Source organism: Diadema antillarum, unplaced genomic scaffold, assembly GCF_040938485.1.
Source record: "Diadema antillarum isolate AM-2024a unplaced genomic scaffold, OU_Dant_1.0 seq00000850_RagTag, whole genome shotgun sequence".
Classification (NCBI taxonomy): Eukaryota; Metazoa; Echinodermata; class Echinoidea; order Diadematoida; family Diadematidae; genus Diadema; species Diadema antillarum.
In genome coordinates, this window is record NW_027271723.1 from 140535 (window position 1) to 160725 (window position 20191).

The window sequence follows — 20191 nt, forward strand, 5'->3', positions numbered from 1 at the left end:
CTGATTTGGAAAATGACAGCAACAAAACAAAGCAAGAAAATATAAATATGGTCTGTTTCTGGACTATCAGGGAAAGTCATCTTGTCTTTGGTAATTTCACAAGATTGACATTGCATCTTGTCTGTTGATTCTAAACTAGGGTTGACGTAGACTTGGGATTTGAAACTAGCTCTCCACATCTTCATTTCAAGTGCACACAATTTTCAACCGACTACCTCTATTTCTTGTGTCGGATATTACATTTCTTGTTCATAGATGTAAAAGCAAGCAGAAATTTTTGTGCTGATCATTTCCTTGTATACCCACTTCTACTGCATGATTTCCTGCGAGGTTTTCAGTTGTATTTTTGGTCGCCCACCTAAGAAAGCAGCATACATTATTTTGCATCTTAAACATCCGCCTAAAACTGAAAAGCGACAACAAACGTACCTGGTTGAGGACTTTCTGGAGGTAGGGTGTGCCCATCTTGTCGGCGATGTGTCTGTAGGAGGGATGGCTGAGGAAGAATTTACGCTCTGCCGCCAGGGCAGCCTTAATGTCCTTCTTGCCCTCAATGTCACGCTGACTTCTGTTGACGACGCCGACATAGCCTATCGGATAGAAGGCAATATAAGCATTGAGAGACATACACTGCGTGTCAACATCAGCATGCCAGGGATTCATGCAGTTTCAAGATGATGTGTCACAGACACCAGCAAACAATAAAAACGATCATGTAAAAAGACGCCACTGTACATAGCAAACAAATATTTCATGCACTTCCAGGCTCTAGCAGAGATTATCGACTCCTGCGGTAGCAGGAATAGCGCTATTTTCTGAGGGGTACATTGGCATACAAGATAGCGAAACTTCTGTCCCCCGAATTTCACTTGTGGCTAAGTAACAGCACAAGATATATTTGTTTTATATCCTTTTAAAGAAAAATACCTGCTAGTAAAATAGTTCAAACAGAAGTGTTAAATCACCTAGGTGTAGACAAACAGGAAGTAGTGAGCATCATGTACAGAGTGGTTTATGAGGCCGTTACCAATAGCATGTTACACATGCCTATTTATAAGGAAAAAGCATTGATTTATTGCCTATGTACAGTATGACGAAATTCATGGTACAGTACACTACACGATGATGCACTATATTATGAATGTCACTCTATGGCACATTTCATGCAGATCTACACGATGATGCACTGTATGCCATATACTATATCCATACGATGATGCACCATACGATGATGCACTATAGATATTATGAATGTCACTCTGTGGCACATTTCACGCAGATCTGCTCACTTCTGCAACACAATCAAACCAGCATCAACTGATGGGAATTGTTAATACCTTGTTAACCTTTCATTGATCAACATACATGATGGTATATGACCTTTAAAAGTTCACTTTTAGTCACATAAGCTTTCTTTACCCATTAAAACTTAAACACTTTGTAAACTTTCACTACTGTAAAACGAGGAATGTAGGCGTGTATTTTGATTTCGCAAATTTTGCAAATTTCGCAAAAGCGAAATTAGAATGCACGCAAAAGTTCTTGTTTACACTGTGTGTATTCAATGCAGTGGTAATTTGCAAAAATTCCATGACGTGAAACAGGCCTTCGGTTCCAATTTGCAAAAATTTCATGCTGCGAAAACATCTTGCTTTACATCTTGTGTGTCTAATACTACATTCATACTGTTACAGAAAGACCAATAACAACTTTTAAAAAGACTGAGCACTGATCGACTGCTGACCAATTTTATTTCTCAGCCTGCTGTGATACGAGATACCACAGTCCTTTAAATGTCAATCTCAACTGCACTTGATTTACTACCCTTTCAACTGACACGTTTGCAGCATTCTACCGTGACTCACAGGTGCCATTAAGTATGACACTACTTCAAGAGGTAGCTTGTAATATCGAACTTGCCCATAAACATTAAAGAGACTGAAAACCACATATACGTATGCATATGTGGATTGATTGAATGCAGCAACACTAGAACGCATCTGTAAAATTTGAAGAAGTGGGACAATACAATCAACAGTAATGAATTTTTAGAGTAACCTCCAGGTAGGGTACCCTCAGTTTACATCATGCCTAATCAAATACTGTATAGGCCATATATCTAGCGAGTCTAATTTTTCACGAATCAGGACTTCCCAACGATTTCGCGAGTGGTTAAATTTGCGCTTGTGGAGTACGGTACTAAATGGAGAAATCACTTAAAATGTATGCATGCACGTCACATTCATGTTGGGATCGATCGGAGTCAATATTTTTGCGTGTCTTTAAATTCATGAATAGCACCTGACTCGAGAAATTTGCGAAAACAAAACCTCACAAAAATATTCGGCATATACAATACTCACCTCTCCTCAGTGGGAGGAGCTTGTTCTCTAGGATGTCCTTAGCATCTGTTCCATCATCCATCAGATCCAGCTTGGTGATGACTCCTATTGTACGCACACCTGTTGCATAGGAGTCAATCATTTTACACAGTTTAAACAATCCCAAGAAGACCACATGCAGAGCTTTGAATGCTTCACTTTTGTAAAACACAATCACCATCAACATAATGTGCAAAGAAATATTCTGTACTAGCTTTATAGGGTCAATTTGCAGTTGAATGTGGTAATGAAAAAATCCTGTCAGACGCTTAAACAGAGTAAATTATTTTCTGCATGACCATATAAGACCCTGAATACACAACTGAATTTCTAAGAAGAGCTATTTACATTGACAATACCCAAACAGCAATGGCAACAGTGATTCCAGGTAGAATCCACACTTATCTAACACACCAATAACTACAATTGTACAACACTTGTATATCAAGCTCTAAACGACAGGTACAGACTTCATTATACCTCTCTGGATGTACATCATTTCCATACACACAGAACAGGAATGGACAATTATCGCACCATGATTGGATATGGCATCATTCAGTGTGAGTCTGCTATAAATTTTATACTTTCAAAGAGAAATACCTATAATCACTGTGGAAAACATACACTTATGTAGAATGAAAAAACATATTGCCAATGAATACTGTATCCGCCATATATTTCCCGAGTCTAAATTTTCGCGAATTGGGAATTCCCGACGATTTCGCGAGTGGTTAAATTCGCGATAGTGGAGTCATGCACTGAACAGAGAAATGTACATGTGTACGTCACATCCACATCAGGATCAGAGTCAATATTTTTGCGTGTTTTTAATTTCGCAAATAGCACCTGACTCGCAAAATTCGCGAAAATAAAAACCTAGCGAAATATTCAGCATATACAGTAATTCAAAAAGTCAGATTCAAATTTTTTCCTGAAGCACGAAGCACACTTGACTCGAATACTTTAAACTTCAATCGAGGCCCTCTTGTTACAACTTTTGCTATTTACTGCTATTGCATTAGCAACATTTACAATGTAAGTCATTGTACAATGCAAGAATATGTATGACTGATAACTAAAGACACCTAAAAGGTGCCTCATTTACTTCAGAAATATGATCAGATTGTCTTTCTGTTTGTTTGTTTCATTTCGTTCAGTTGCAACTTTGCTTGACAGAGGAAAAAGGCTTTAAGAGATCATGTCTTGACATCACACCGTGACTCCCTAATGTACCTTTTGGGTCAACTTCCTTGGCGATCTTGAGGGCGTCAGAGTTGGCCAGATCGGCGTTGGCTGGGGAAACGGCCAGGATGAGCGTGTTCTCGTTGGTAACGAACTCCATGAGCATGTTGCGGATCTGTATCTCAATGTCTGGGGGCTGGTCTCCCACCGGGACCTTGGTCATTCCCGGCAAGTCGATCAGGGTCAGGTTCAGGACTGTAAAAAGAGGGTCGAAGAAACACAGAACATTTAGAAAAGCGTTCGACTGTCTCATACCATATTCGCAATGGACCCTGAATTTGAATAATGCGAGACTGATACTGGAGTGCCCTTTCCACACTGAAAAGACATTGAACCCCACATATGCAGACTGTGGATTTTGTTTTCAGAAGACCTGGTGTTGGATGTGACCACACAGCCTAAAATGAAGATGGGATGCGAGTGTGCACACAATTCATCTCACATTTATCAGTTGCAGATAATACCTTTTTGATAGTCAGATACGCTCACAAGTCAGTGTGTAACATGTTGCCAATGTCAATACAGTAAACAATTCTGCTTGCACTAATTGATCCCATACTATACCATGGTTGTAATAGGCCTAAAATGTATATCTGAGTACAGGTAATGATAAAAATATGAATTGTAAATGTCACTGATGCCATCAGCCATTAACTTTGCATACAGTGTTTATAGGTGTATGCAACCGACTGATCATTGTTTCATAGAAATCTTCAAGTTTCATAATTTGCATGACTTCCTGTCACAATAATGACTGTGCAGAAATGTGCAAAATCCTTCACTTGAACTGAAGCTCATCTGCTGTAGATGCAATGGCCTCCAAGCAAGAAGTGAAAATGAAAGTTTCAAAAATTATTACTACACACGGTCCCCATCAACAACAACAACAAAAAAGAACAAGCAATTAAATTGCTGCCCTGTCAGCTGTGATACCTCCACTTCTCACACAATCACTATCTGTCATAAAACATGACCCTCCATTACATTTTGATAAAGTTAATTGGCCTATAATCTTTGCTGCAGAAAGGAAATACCCATTGTATACTAAATGACACTATCGTCAGACTTTAATCTCAGAGGAAAATTCATACAGAAAATGACATTAAGGCAAAAATTTGGTAACCTGTGGCCCTGACTTTCAACCTTTTACTCTGTCACTTCATGTAATAAAAACTAAATTAATTCTATCCATACCACACACTATTTTCAATTTATTCCTGGTTAAAGTTATGGTGCAAAAATAACATTTGATACCAAATGCAGTGATCTTGACCTTTCAATACTATCATGTTCAAGCAAATGACTGTAAAACATTTCCAGCTGAAGTAATGCCTGGAAATAACTTCTTTATTTTGTTTTGTTTTTTTGCAAAAAGTGCAGTAACTATGACCTTTGACCCCTAATCTTTTCAAGGGACTTATTGTCTACTCATTTTTCCCTTTCCTATCAACTTGAAATCCCACTGGATATTCCTAGATGAAGTTTCAGCAGAAAAAAAAAATGTAATTTTGGGGGAAGTTCAGTGACCTTTGACCTTGAAGGATTTCACTCCAAATCTACTTTCAGAGCAATTACACAATAAGTAGCATACCTTGGCCAAATACCAAAACAAAAACAAAAACAAAAATCCATCAAGTGTTTCCATCTTTTTCTGAAATCACTGTATCTATTGGGATGTGGGGTATACAAATGCATGGATACTAGTACCGAGGGACGGACGCATAGACAACCCAAAATCATTTATAATGACCATGGCACCCTTCTGGGCGGAGGCATAAATAAAAACAAATTGGCCCAATTAAGGAACAGGATCTTGACATTGTAGTTCTCGGAAGAAGGGCAAATTTGCATTCTGCTGCTTTTACCGGGGTTGGCCTTTAGTGGAGGCAGGTGGCACAATGAAACATGAATGCACAATTCATGGCAAACAGGATATTAGCAATAGGAAAGCAGAGACTGAGAGTGATCACTACGAAATGGAAAGCTGACTCTAGCCATAATACGACACAATGATTTTACCTGGCCGTTCCCCGAGCAGACTTTATGTACGCCTGCTTGCACAGGCATTATGCAGGATATCGCATTTGCGTACAGTTCAATGTGATGTTGGCATCGATTTGTAATATGATATAATGGGCAATGGTTATGCTTTTATCATGGGAAGTCACAGCCAAAATATTATTCTACGGAAATGACTTTGCCTCTGGCCAATAAAAAAAAAATAATAATAATCAATACTACATGACCTAAACCCGTTGAGGATGAGTCCCAAGTATACTCGGGCAAGTGTCTATGGGAAATGCATGTTGTAGCAAAATCAGACCGTCCTCAACGAGTTAATTTGTAATGAACGCATAATGCACATTACACAGTATATGACTACACGTGTACATTTTACAATTGAATATGATCAAATCATAATTCATGTAGGATTTGAGCCTTTGATTCTGGAAATGACTTCAACTCTTGCCATCTTCATTTTTTGTTTTTGTTTTTAGTGAGGAAAAAAATACAATGTAAAGCTGGTGTTTACACTAGATTAATCATCTAAGACCCCGTTTACAGTGCGGGGCTGGGCCGAGCCGCGGCCGAGCCCAGCCTCAATTTGCAGGGCCGAGCCCCGCAATTTTGTCCGTTTACACTGCCGGGCTCGGCCGCGCTTTTAATTCAAACCTTTCAATATTTTGTCGTAGTGGCGCTCTGCTTGTAAACAAATGCAATTTGGTATAGTCTGGTTTTCAGACCCTTTGCCAACTGGATTCCGTGGCGACGAAGTCGCCGTTTGGGCAAAGGCCTTTGCCGAAGGAAAAATCCTTTGCAGGACAAAACCACCTTAAACTATCCTAGCTTTCGACGTTGAGGTGGTTAATATCCTGTATAGCGAAATAGTACGGGCAGAGGGTTTGGAAGCCAGACTAAAATTGGCAGCGCATTTGGCCCAGTTTGCGTTTACACTGAGAAAAGGCCGGGCTCAGCCGCAGCTCGGCCGCGGCTGAGAGACCACCTCCAGAGCGAGGCCAAATGCGAGGCCAATTTTGGCCCCGCATTTGGCCTTTTGCGCGTTCACACTGAAGCGGGGCTGGGCCGAGCCTCGCACTGTAAACGGGGTCTAGCGTATCATATGGCACAGCTGAAATACACTTGTAGGCTCTACATACGACTATACGCCAGATCTGAATTGCTTAGGACTCATGTAAACTATGGGCTGTTGTCTTTTAGACACAAAGTTTGCTGTGTGTCTGATACAGTGCATTATATTTAATTCATATTTTTTTTCCACAATTACTTCTCATTCCTCGTGTGAGTCATGACTGGGGCTGGGTGTGAACGAGTTATCTGCACTTGGCATCAACATGTGTGGACACTTGATACAAACTGGGAACTGACTTGTCATGATATGTGGGGAGGATTTAATTACTCTTGCCCTTAAAGAACGAGGAAGCAAAGTTCACACAGGAACATATATGTACAAGTAAACAAAATCAACACACATATTCTTACGCAGTGTTGTGGCATTACACTCCTTTTCTGCGGTTTCGAAATAAGGCAAAAACAAAAACACTCACACACATACAATGTTTGATTTCTGATCAAATCTCACTTTTCACATTTTCAAACCATGTCACCAAGCTTTTCCAATTTTGATACCTGCTAGTTTAGATTGCACTGTTGTTTTCATAGCAGAGAACATCCTTTTCGCTGAAAAATTTAGTCCAATCCCTTTCAAGCTTTCTTATGTTAGTACACAATTTACAATTATATTTAGGCTTATAAACTTTTATCTGTTCGAAGTTCAGCTTGTGGCACACTGCACAGTGTACAAATATGGTAATTTCATTTACATGTCGTGAGCTACAGCGGGATTGAGAAAGTCAAACTAGGCAGTGGCCCAATTGCTCGGTGTAAATGAACAAAATAGTCCAGTCAAAATAGGGTTTCACCCACCACTAATTGCAACAGTAGGAATTCCACTGCAGTGCAACTTGTTATGGCCTCCTAAACACCATACTAAAAGTCCCAAGAAATCCAGTGGGGCAAAGTGGCTTAATTTGCATAATATGCAAATTAGCTCCCATAATGATAAAAATACAGCGTTTCCATGAAAACTAGGGTTCTAGGTTTCAGATTGGAACGCTGAAAGTGTTGAAACCTATGTTTGCAATGTCAGTTAGTGCGATGCAAACATTTCTATGTACATAATCTAGGCCTCATTTGCATAATATGCAAATTAGCTCAAATAATGATAAAAATACAGTCTTTCCCGGAATACTATGCTTCTAGGTTTCATATTGGAACACCGGAAGTGTTGAAACCTACTGTAAACGTCAATATTTTCGCGCGATTAATTTTTCGCGCTGACCGGCTCGAAAACGTATTCGCGGGTTCTTAAATTCGCGCTCCGCAGCGGGTTACTTTACTGTAGTACACATTTACTGCTTTCATCCAAAGCCTCTGCTACATAGCTTGCTATGCCAGCGTACGACAAGCGACGTATCGAGCGGCTCGACTGCGAGTACAAGCACTCAAATACGTAGTACAGCTGTGACTCTAGTACCGTCGTCACGGGGGACTGTAGCATCGATGCGTGCGGTGCACACATGCATGCTACAGTACACAGCAATCTAGGGTATCGTCTCTTCGCACAGTACTAGTAGTGTAAACATGCCTGTACATTGTACTACGTAGCAGTATCATCGATGAAGCGCACACAATTCATCCCGTTCAAAATGTGCGTAGAAAATTGTGAAGATATATTCGCGCGTTTTTGAATTCGCGCTAGCCGAGCGTAGCGCGAAATCCGCGAAAATTAATGTACTGCGAAAATTTCCACGTTTACAGTATGTTTACGATGTCAGCTAGTGTGATGCAAACATTTCCATGCACACAATCTGGGCCTCATTTGCATAATATGCAAATTAGCTCCCACAATGATAAAAATTCAGTGTTTCCAGGAAAACTATGTTACTTTCTAGATTTCAGATTGGTAACACCGAAAGTGTTGAAAACTATGTTTACAATGTCAGTCAGTGCGATGCAAACATTCCATGTACATAATCTCGGCCTCATTTGCATATTATGCAAATTAGCTCCCATAATGACAAAAATACAGTGTTTCCATGAAAACTATGCTTCTAGGTTTCAGATTAGAACACCGAAAGTGTTGAAACCAATGTTTACAATGTCAGCTAGTGCGATGCAAACATTTCCATGTACATAATCTGGGCCTCATTTGCATAGTATGCAAATTAGCTTCCATAATGAAAAGGATAGTGTTTCCATGAAGACTATGCTTCTAGGTTTCAGATTGGAACACCGAAAGTGTTGACAATGTCAGTTAGTGCGATGCAAATATATCCATGTACATAATCTGGGCCTCATTTGCATTGTGATATGCAAAGGGTACCGAGCCAACAGAATATTCAAATGCATAAAAGTGCCTGATATGAGCATTTCAAGAGTGTTCAAATATATTTCAGTTTCTCTTCACCAAAAACAAACTTTACAGCATTAGTAACCTAGCATGAATGATACTATGCAAATTAGAGTTTGTTATCAGACAGATAATGATAGCTTATCCATTAATTACGTAGAATCAATGTACGAAATTAAACAAGTGTCAACATCTATAACTTGCCCAATTTTGTAATTAATGAACTCTATTTGGAGGGTGGTTTATTCGAATCTTGATGATTCAGCTCTTGCATCCTTGAGGGTTTTGAGATATTAAAGATGGCACATGGCACAGTCAAAGGAAACCCTGTGGGTAGTGCCCAAAGTTACCCCTATCGATCATGTTATCCCCACGACCATTTACAAAACATGCATCAACCAACGCGATTTCCGTTGTTCTAAGCGTACAAGATTTTTTTTTTTTTTAATGAGAGTCGTTTGGCCGTCTAACAAAGACTCATTGATTTCCATGAAAGAGAATTGGCATTGAAAGCGGATACATTTTTCTACAATGTGTATAATTATCTTTAAAAGGTGGTGCACAGTGAAAGCGACTCGCAGGGAGGTACCCGAATTCATCCCTACACCCTCACGGCCCGGTACAAAACATAATTATACACACGTGAATACAGCTGTTTGAAGCGGAAAAACATCTCTAACATCTTTTTCGTTTCATTTCCATTAAAATTCATTGGAAGTTAAAGAAGAATTATTGTTCTACAATATCTATAAGGTGAAAATGGTTCACATACGAAGACAACCACGTGGAGGGAGCCCAAAAGTACCCCACCCAAAGGCAGTCTGAGAAATGCAATAACAATGTACCAACGCAAATACATAATTATGTTCTATGGGTACATGCCTTTAAACAGTCCTTCTGGTCCTCTAGCAAAGCAACTTTTATTTAATGAAATTAATTCAATGGGGTTAGCAGAAGATTATATTGCTCTGCAATTTTGACTTACACTGACATAGTTAAAGTGCGGTGATCATTCGAAGGGAGCCTACTATATATTGGAAGTGCCCACATTAATTGCCTCCATACAAACCATGACCCTTATAACGCAAATAACAACGCAATACAGTCGTTCCAAAAGTGCATGTCTCAAAAAGGTCGTTCCTTGAGTTTTATGACTACTGTATCACTTGAGTTTTATGACTATGTATAATTAATGTAAGGTGCTGCAATCATTGTACATTCTTTTCATCCTCATAGTTTACGCACCTCATTTTCTTTTACACAAAAAAAAGTGATGTCTAATTATGTTCTTGTCGAAAATGAAATAAAAATTGAATTGAATTGAATTGCATTGTATTGAATTGAATTCCTGCCATATCAAGATACTTTTATTTCTATAAAAATTGCCGGGGTAAAGATAAAATAACAAAATGGGTACTACAATATCTATACAGTCCAAAAGGTTCACTAGCAGAGACAACCTTGTGGGAGGTGCTCAAAGTAACCCAACGCATCCTAAAGGCAATGAAAAACATGCAGTGTATACAACCGCGAAAAATGTTCCATGGGTACACACAGCCTCTGAAAAGTTCTTCCACCTGTCTAGCACATACGCTTTTATTTTCGTAAAATGCAATTAAGGTAATATAGGAGACGTTGCTTTACAATATCTATGTTGTCAAAAAGGTGGACATTCAAAGACAAGCCCTTGGGAAGTGCCCAGATCACCCCTACCCTGACCGTCGTGGTCCCAAAACAGGTTAACAAAACATGCATTATATGCCAGGGGCAAACTCAGTTGTACATGCATGCAGAAAGTCATTTTGCCGGGTGGTAAATAAAGACACTTTACTTTTCATGATTTTTAAATGGTAGAGACACAGCTTTACAATAATCATATAGTCAAAGGGGGGCACATTCAAAGGCAACCAGGTGGGATGTGTTCAAAATCATCCAACCCCCAGGGCAATGTATTATAGGAAACATGCACTACCATATAGCACAAATATGTTCCAATTTTCCATGCCTTCACATAGTCGTTACGCTTGTACAGCAATTGCCCTTTTGTTTTCAAGAAATGGAATATAATCACAAGAAGAAAAATTGCTCTACACTAACTATATTGTTAGAAGGGTGAACATTCAAAAGCAATCCCTTGGGAAGTGTCCAAAATTACACCTCCGCTCAAGCCCCGTAATTACAACACTTGGATACTATGAATGCAAATACCGACGTTCTTTCGTGCATGGTTTTAGAAGTAGTTCCTGCAATACGGCTACACATTTTTATATCAATGAATGTCGTGGAAATGATAGAAGAAGCATTGCTTCACAATATCTATTCAATGAGAGGATGCACATTAAATGCCAATCCTTTGGGATGTGCTCCAAAGTACACCACCCTCATGGCAATATAGAAAACATTGAATATCATTAACGCAAATATACTATATGTTCCAAACGTACAGGTTTTCAAACTTCGATCGTGCCGTACATCAAGGGCAGTTTTGTTTTCAAAAATACATTGTAATTAATAGAGGAGACATCGCTCTACGATATCCATATTGTCAAAAGGGTGAACATTAAAAGACAATCCCTGGGGAATGGTCCAAAGTTACACCTATGCTCACGCCCCCTTAAGACAAAACACAGAAATTAGCAACGCAAACATCGTTGTTCTAGCGTGGGTGGTTTTAAAAGTATAGTCCCGGCAATACAGCAAATACACTTTTTATCGATGAAAAGTCATGGAAATGATAGAAGAGACTTAACTTTACAAGATCTACACAGTGAAGAGGATGTACATTGAATGGCAACCCTGTGGGATGTGCCAAAAGATATTCCACCCTCAAGGCAATATAGAAAACATAATAATATCATATAACGCGAATATTATATGTGTTCCAAACGTACAAGTTTTCGATATGCCATCATGACGAATAGCAAAGGCACTTTTGTTTCCAAAAAATGCAACTAATTGATAGAGGAAACATTGCTCTACAATAACTACATTGTCAAAAAGGTGAACATTCAAAGTTAATCTCTGGGGAGGTGTCTAAATTTACACCTACGCTCACGCCCTTTATTACAAAATATGGATATTAGCAACGCAAATACAGTTGTTCTAGCGAGAATGGTTTTAAAAGTAGGTCCGGCAATACAGCAAATACACTCTTTTATAAATGAAAAGTCATGAAAATGATAGAAGAAGATTTGCTTTACAAGATCTACACAATAAAGAGGGTGCTTATTGAAGGGAGATCCTGTTGCGTGAGCTCCTAAAATGCCCTTTATCCTCCTGGCAATGTAGAAAACATATAATATCATATGACGCGAATATATATGTTCCAAACGTACATGCTGTCAAAATTCGATCGGGCCTTATAGCAAGGGTATTTTTGTTTCCAAGAAATGCAATGTAATCACTACAGGAGATATTGCTTTACAATACTTATATATTAAAAAGGAGTGCACATTTAAAGCGGCCCTTTGGGAGGCGCCCAAAGTTACCCCCTCAACCCCGCGTTCCCATATGCAAAACGTGCATTATGCCAACGTGAGTACTGTTGTTATGAATGTACTCCTACAGTTACCGCTAATTTGCATTTTTATGTAAATTATTTTCGTATGACCAATTCGAAAAGGCATCCATCGTGTTCCTTGACCTACAAAATATAAGTTTATACATTTAAATCTTTAAAATTGGATAACGGGAAGCTGAGATCTGTCAATTTTCTCTGATTACAGGTGCTAATTTGCATATTATGCAAATTTTACTATTTTGCCCCACTGGATTTTTTGGGACTTTTAGTATGGTGTTCAGGAGGCCTCAACGACTTGCACTGCAGTGAAATTCCTACTGTTGCAATTAGTGGTGGGTTACCCCCTAAAAAGCGCTAGATTGACTGGACTAAAAGTGGTTCTATAAACTGGGTCTTCCTCTGCACTATGCCTACAGTTTTGTAAATGTTTAGCCTGAGAGTTTGTGACTCTCGGAGTGCTGCTTGGAAAGATCGGTTTTACATCCATACCTACATGTACATGCAGATCATTACGTACAAGGTGTGCATCTGTAATGCTTGCATAGGGGTCATTCCATGGGGTTGGGCCTGCTCTAGATTTTCATGTTGTGCAGGGAATAAAAGTCATATTCTGAAAATTTTATCAAATAATTGCTTGTGGTTTGTGGTTATTCTTGGAGAGAGATGTGTGAAGAATTATTTGATGAATAAAAAACAAGCCTGTGTACAAATTTATTTTGTCTGTGACTGTTTCATTGTTGATGTCTCATGGTTTTTTTGTGGTACCAGTTGTGACAAAAATATATGCCATTTTCATGGCAATGTAATACAGAAATACACAACCTTTCAGCATTATGCCTATCATAATTAAGAGAGGCAAGGTGACTTCTACAAAGACTGTAAGGCACATAAACATGTGTCACAAAATAAGAACACCAGAGCATCTTGAAGCAACCTCATACCGATGTTACAAACGAAGTCCGCGGCGATTTTTGTTGTAACATCGGTATTGCATGGTTTTACACACACTTATAATCATAATATGATCAGAAACTTGATTTCTATAATTAGACTCATATTTTAGGAGTATTATTGTCCAAAAATTAGCATCAAAAAGCTCCAAATAAAAGAGAAAACACAGAACATATTACCGTACTTCCGTCCGAAGTCCGGCCTCTTCATGTAACATCGGATAAGAAAGTCGCGCTCGCGACAAAAAGAAGAGCTACTAACTTCAGCAATCGTATTTACGTCACTGGCAGTACTTCTCCAACGGCGGGAAGACCACTTACAGTCCATTCACACCTACCTGGACGGCGCAAGACCCGTTTTTCTGCTGTAGTCCGTGTTACATCGGTACGTGAATTTCGATGTTTCCGATCGGGAATTTCAATGTTTCCGATGTCAATCAGTAAGCTTGTACGCTATTTTACGAAGTAAATAACTTTTGTCACATTTTGTAAACTGTATTGGAGGAAAAAAACGATATTAAAACCACTAAACTGGCCAAATATGCGGTGGACGATGATGCTGTTAACACGCTGTAGTCCCACATACTGAGATATTTGTTACTTGTTCATGTTCGTAATTGTGATCGCCAAATTTCCCCTTTTATGCCCGTCTCTGCAAAAGGAGCATGTGTCCCTCTCTTAGAAAACCGTACAAAAGTATGTCCAGTGTATCTTCACGGCAATATAACATTATTTTACCTCCCGATTCTTGTGAATTTTGGACCTTACTTATGTCACTCGTATCTACCAAGTAGATGTGCTGAACGTTAGTACGGTACTATGAAGTTGGAATACGTAGACGTCCAGACTGCGTCTGAGCTAAAGAAAGAGTTTGCCCAATTTTGTTGTTGATATTTTGGGAATTAAGAGCTGTTAGATTCTTTCTCTTGAACAGATTTACAATGTCAGCGTTTTCCTTTCAAGATTTCACTGACCTGTTAATAGTGTTAGATGGCTTTACGGTGCTCTGATGAAGCAGTACATGGGTTCACTGTTTCCATTCCACGTTCACCCACTGTAAAGTCTCAAAGCTAAAATGCCAGTTTCGTATTCATTTTGGGTAGGTAATTGGTAGGAAATAGTTCCATATGTACCGCAATCAAAATTGGCATTTTATAATATTGGTCTATCCTATCCTAAAAAGAGGGCAAAAATTTTGAATTTGATGGGGATTGAGTACCGTAAAAAAAAAAGAAGGGGGCCTAGTATTTTGTTTGAGGTCTATTTGGAATAGGACCGTAACCGTAAACCTAACCCTATCCCTAACCCTAGCCATGACACTGGGGGCAGCGCCCTGCCCTTGGCCTTGCTAACTTACATAGAAAGTGAAAAAAAAAAATTAGCGTAGAATATTAAAATGATTTTTTACATGCTATATTATTATTAATATTATTAACATTACTGCTGTACATCATTTTAAGCATAACCCATATTTTTTTTTTTTTTTTTTTGGTGGATGGTACACATGGAACTGTAGCCAACTGGTATGACAAGAGGTAGAAAGGTAAGCAAAATTGTCCACATTATTTAATTCCATTCATATACACAGATACATCAACAGGAATATAAAGAGTACACAGACACAAATTTTCTGTTAATTCTTTCATTTTATTTCTCTTCACACCTTTTGTCCAGTTTGTCGATGAATCTGCCATGGATCCTCCTCTGCCGCCGCTACGTGATTAAACTACGTGAAAGAGTGAAAAGGGCGCAGCCACAGCACTCCACAAACAGAGAGAGGAAGCTGACAAAGCAACACCAAAGAAGAGCGAACATAACAAACTAGACAAAAAGAAAACTGCACGGAGGGAAAATGGACATTGTAGAAAAGAGCAGAAATTAACTTCAAACAAAGAACATGGAGAAGACAAGAAAACTTGTATGATTTCTCTTTATTAGTTTTCATAGTTGAGTTGACAGTTGATGAAGTTGTTAGAGTATATAAGGTCAAATTGTGTAAGGCTCGACATCATTCTTCTTCTTATTATTAAGTCTACCTTCTTTCATACCAGAGTTACAAAGAATTGAAGTCTGTGTAACATAGGTATTGTTCCAAAGGTATACAGCAGGTATAATTCCAAAGAACTGTTACATTAGTGTTATTCATGGGGACATACATAAAGTCTATGTGTGTAGGTTTTAACATCTGACACCACAACAAAGGAAATCAGTTGATACGTCGTAATGTACCTATGTTACGAAGACATACTGTCCGTGTAACATAGGTAGTATACTGTGAACAAGGTTGTAGTACGAAAACCCCTGATGATAACAATAAAATCATGTTTTCACTTGAATGTCCATACAACTCACTTGCCTCGACTGTAGTTTTTTAAAGATTGTTGTTATTGTGTCACTCTTGAGGAAAAAGTTAAACCTTTGGTTAAAATTGTAAATGGTTTGTAGAAAAAATATGTTAATAAAAGTGTCTTGCAGTTGATATCAGAATGGACAATCTTACTAATAATGATCTCATGTTCCTGTCAGATAACATGTTGATGTGTTATGGTGGAAAAAAACTGGGATATGTTCATTGTTATCATTTCAGAACACAAAATTATTGAGGATGTCACAAAATGAAGTCCATGTAACGTAGGTATTTGTCATACCTGTTTACCCATGTTGACTGAAAGTGTGCGAAGTAATAAACAGATTTCTAGTGGAATAAGTTGAAGAATGGGAGTAACAAATCAGGGGGAAAAAGAAAATTTCAATTTACCCAACTTGAATTTTCAACTTGTATGTCACAATTTCAGTCCCAACCCCATGGAATTACCCATATATATGTGCTGCAGGGTGCTTTCCAACACAACTGCCCAACATTTCAGCCAGGCAATCAGAAGGCGCTTTAAATACAACGATAAGAATGTAGGCAAACTGCAAGGTATGTAGTCTACAAAGATGCCTGCCTTGTGTGGATCTTGTACTACAGATGGCTTCCTGGAAGAGGTTTTGAGGTAAACCCGTACGCACAGTTTGAGGACAACGCCCCCACATACAGCTGTACTCCTGAATTACAGATATTAGATAGAGCTCAGAACTACTGACAAAACTCTGTGCTGATCAGTTTCACGTGATTTTGAACAAGTCCATTTGATAATACACCATTAGCCAAATATGGTAGATTACAAGTCAGTGATCTAACCCTAGAATTACATCATTCTGTTACTATAAAAAGAATCAAAGTCTGGGAGACTTTAACCTTTACTCAAGAGGTTGGGATATTTTTACAATAATGCACTTTCAGCCAGCCATCCCTGGCAGGGAAAGAACACTGCAAGTGACTAGAATATAACTATGAATATTTTAAAATATCTACTCTGTACTTTCATTACTGAGTTGTGCTTAAAATAACACTAAAAATATCAGCTTCGGAAAGCTAACAAATACAAAGTACATTCATATTCTTCTCTTTACATGTCCTTCCACAGAGATGTCACAATTTTTAATTAGAGAAAAAGAGGCTTTGCAGAGTATACAAGCCCATCCACACAATTACATGAAGCTGAGATGTGCATGTGGAATGCAGCAGGAGCGATTTCTTTTCAAGAAATGCTGCATGAAATATTTACGCGCTGTTAGGATGGCAGGTGCTGCAGAAATAATGAGACCAGCATATAAGCCAACGTATCATCAGTTTTATCTGGGGAGCTCAGCTGGGGCAATGCTGGGGCAAAGCGAGTGCCTAAGGCTGCGTTCACATAGAAGTATACTATTCGGGTATTCGGGCTCGTTTTTCGAGGGTACGCAAATAGCTTGACTCGAAAGATAGGATTTCCTCACACCGGTTCACATAGGAGGGCACTATTCGAAAGTAACGAATAGCTGCGAAAAGTATAGCAAAGTGGGAATCGAGCTTGTTCGATTTTCTTGCAGTGTATACCGTCTCTCGTTTATGAAATAATGACAATTTTGGTCTGGATTTGCCCTTTAGCAAAAATAGGCATGTAGAATGACATTCTGATGCAGTTTAGAAATTGTTAATAAGATTTGCTGGGATGTAGGAGGAAGAAATCCTCAATGCATGGGATGGTGAGTTGACGGTGCGGGTGATGGTGTACTCGGTGCGTGAATAGCGAATAGCGAATACTTCTATGTGAACGAAGCCTTAGACAGCTGGTGGCAAACATATTTTTCTGGAATATCCTCTGTACTACATACAAATTTCTCTAAGAATAATTAAAGGGATGATACAGTTTCGGTTGAGATGGGGCTTCAGGTTTCCAAAATTTTTTGATTTTTTTTTTTAAGATAATGAAGAACCTCTTCAACAATATGAAAAAGCACATAATTCTAAGAGGAATTCAAAATTTAATGAACGAAAACTAGTTTTGAAATGGCTGAGATATCCAAAACAGAGCAATCCTAATAAAAGGTGGGACCCACCTTTTATTAGAATTGCTGTGCTTTACTTTGTTATGGATATCTCAGCCATTTCAAAACCGATTTTTATCAAATGAACTTTGAATTCCTCTAGAATTGTATGCTCTTTAACATTTTATACAGTGGTTCCTACAACCTGTAAATATCCTGCAAAAAGTTGAAGGCTGAATCCTCACCTCAACCAATACTATACCCATCCCTTTAATGTGAACGATGAAGATGTCGATGTATACATGTACTGCAATATATGACTGGTGGCAAGTTTCTAGTGTCTCAAAACAACCCTCAGAGCCTCCATGGCTTGAGAAAGGAATCTTAAATGAGCTCTCCTAAATACACAGCGTATATGTGACTCCCTACAACAAAAGGATCCTACAGTCGCTGACAGCTGAGCCGAGAAAATCGAGTTTGAAGTCATATCATCAAAATCGGTCAAAACGATAAGATTTCTGTTTTGGGCATAATTTTGTAGTCTAATGTATCGTCAATCATCTGCCAAAATTTCGTAGCTAAATGATCACAGGAAAGACAAAAAAATAATGTTTTTCTGGGCCATGATTTTTCCGATTTTCCACAGAACACAAACGTGTCCGAAGATTTGGATTTAGCGCTGCAGCTAGACCCCGCCCCTAGCAAAGAATGAGTGATCTTATTAGTCAGTGCGTAGCATCCTGGTTACTGATTGGTCATACGTAGACTGCTGGTGCTAAATGTAAGCTTGAATGAACATCGCGGAGGTTGCTAGAAGCATACATTCTATCGTCAAGCGGTGAAAACTGTCTTGCCTCTCCTTGATCATAATAGCGTCGAAAGGAAAACTTTGAAGGTGGTTTTCTCGAAATGCTGATTTCCAAAACCACTCGACATGCACTTATTAAATCATGGATATCTCCGCAACTGAGTACTTTTGTGAGTCGTGTTAGTATGAAATTAAAGTAGAAGAGAAAGGGAAGAATATCATGTCATTTCCTGAAAATTGTCCTCCCCCGACTTTCAGATCCTTTTGTTGCAGCGGGTCACATACATGTGTAGTCTACAAACCGTGTACACTGTATATGCTTAGATAGAAGGCAGCAGGAATCCATTCACTGCACTTCAGAACCATGTTTGCCATCGCATACAATCTCTACAAGGAATAATTCAACCATTTTGGGGGTGAGGGTACAGCCAGTTATCATTTAAAGGCATAATTTATCATTTGCAGATGAAACAAAAACCCAGTGCTAGTGCTTCGAAATAGTTCTAAAATGTGAGTTAGGGATAGAAATAACCAATGTAAAAATTTGAACCAGTACATGTATAATCGATGTTAAGTATTGTTAAATATACAAAATGTGAACAATAGTTATCATAAAAGTGTTTCCAGACTAAACCATTTACAGTTACTGTTAAATAAGAGATACACAATATCTCCTTAGTAGGTTTTATTGCAAAAATGTTATATGGTAGGATGTTTTGTGAATCAACTGACCTATACATGTACATGTGACGATATGTGAACAATAGTTATAATAAAAGTGTTTCCAGACTAAACCATTTACAGTTACAGTTAAATAAGAGATACACAATATCTCCTTAGTAGGTTTTATTGCAAAAATGTTATATGGTAGGATGTTTTGTGAATCAACTGACCTATACATGTGCATCAAAAGTGATATCTTGATCATTTTTTTTTAATCACTACTCCCAAAGGTAAACAGGATCTTTAAGAGGGCATTCCTTATACACTTTTAAATCACCTGAAATGTGTTTCAGTTTGAATGATATACTGAGCAGGAAATTCACACCTGTAACTTGTATCTTCAGACAAACAAAAAGGGATGACAAAAAGAATGAAGAAAATCATGTTCCTTTCCTATATGTAGGTTACTCATACAATTTCCTGCACTGTAAAGGCCAAGGTTTGTGGAATTTGATCTGTATCAATTCAGGGCATCAGAGCTGGAAGTATAGCATTTCACTTTACATTATAACCTCTGACTGGATAAGGAATGAAAGATGCAACCTTTCTTAGCATTTTAAATTCCTTTGAACAAAATTATACACTAGCACTCTCCCCCCCCCCCCCCCCCCCCCCAGGCTGCTCCAAACTACATATATGTAGATTAAATGGGTCCCACTGGTCATGTGTGCTCATCGCTTAAATGTCATAGAATGAATTAGAAGCAAACATGGTACTCATGTAAAAGTGTATCTCAGAGTGATTTCTCATGAGTTGTTCATCCCCGGCTAAGTGTCAAGT

The 20191-nt window shown here is 38.6% G+C and overlaps 1 protein-coding gene across 1 annotated transcript in view; it reads right to left on the reverse strand.

Annotated features, from left to right (window-relative positions):
* LOC139740363 (dynamin-1-like) overlaps positions 1 to 20191 on the reverse strand; it is an 83579-nt gene that overhangs the window by 45156 nt on the left and 18232 nt on the right. Inside the window, exons 4-6 of the mRNA XM_071650956.1 lie at positions 3618 to 3821; positions 2364 to 2462; positions 430 to 590 (exon numbers count right to left, since the gene is read on the reverse strand). Of these exons, the coding sequence (XP_071507057.1) occupies positions 430 to 590; positions 2364 to 2462; positions 3618 to 3821 (464 nt within the window). The remainder of the gene's footprint in view (positions 1 to 429; positions 591 to 2363; positions 2463 to 3617; positions 3822 to 20191) is intronic.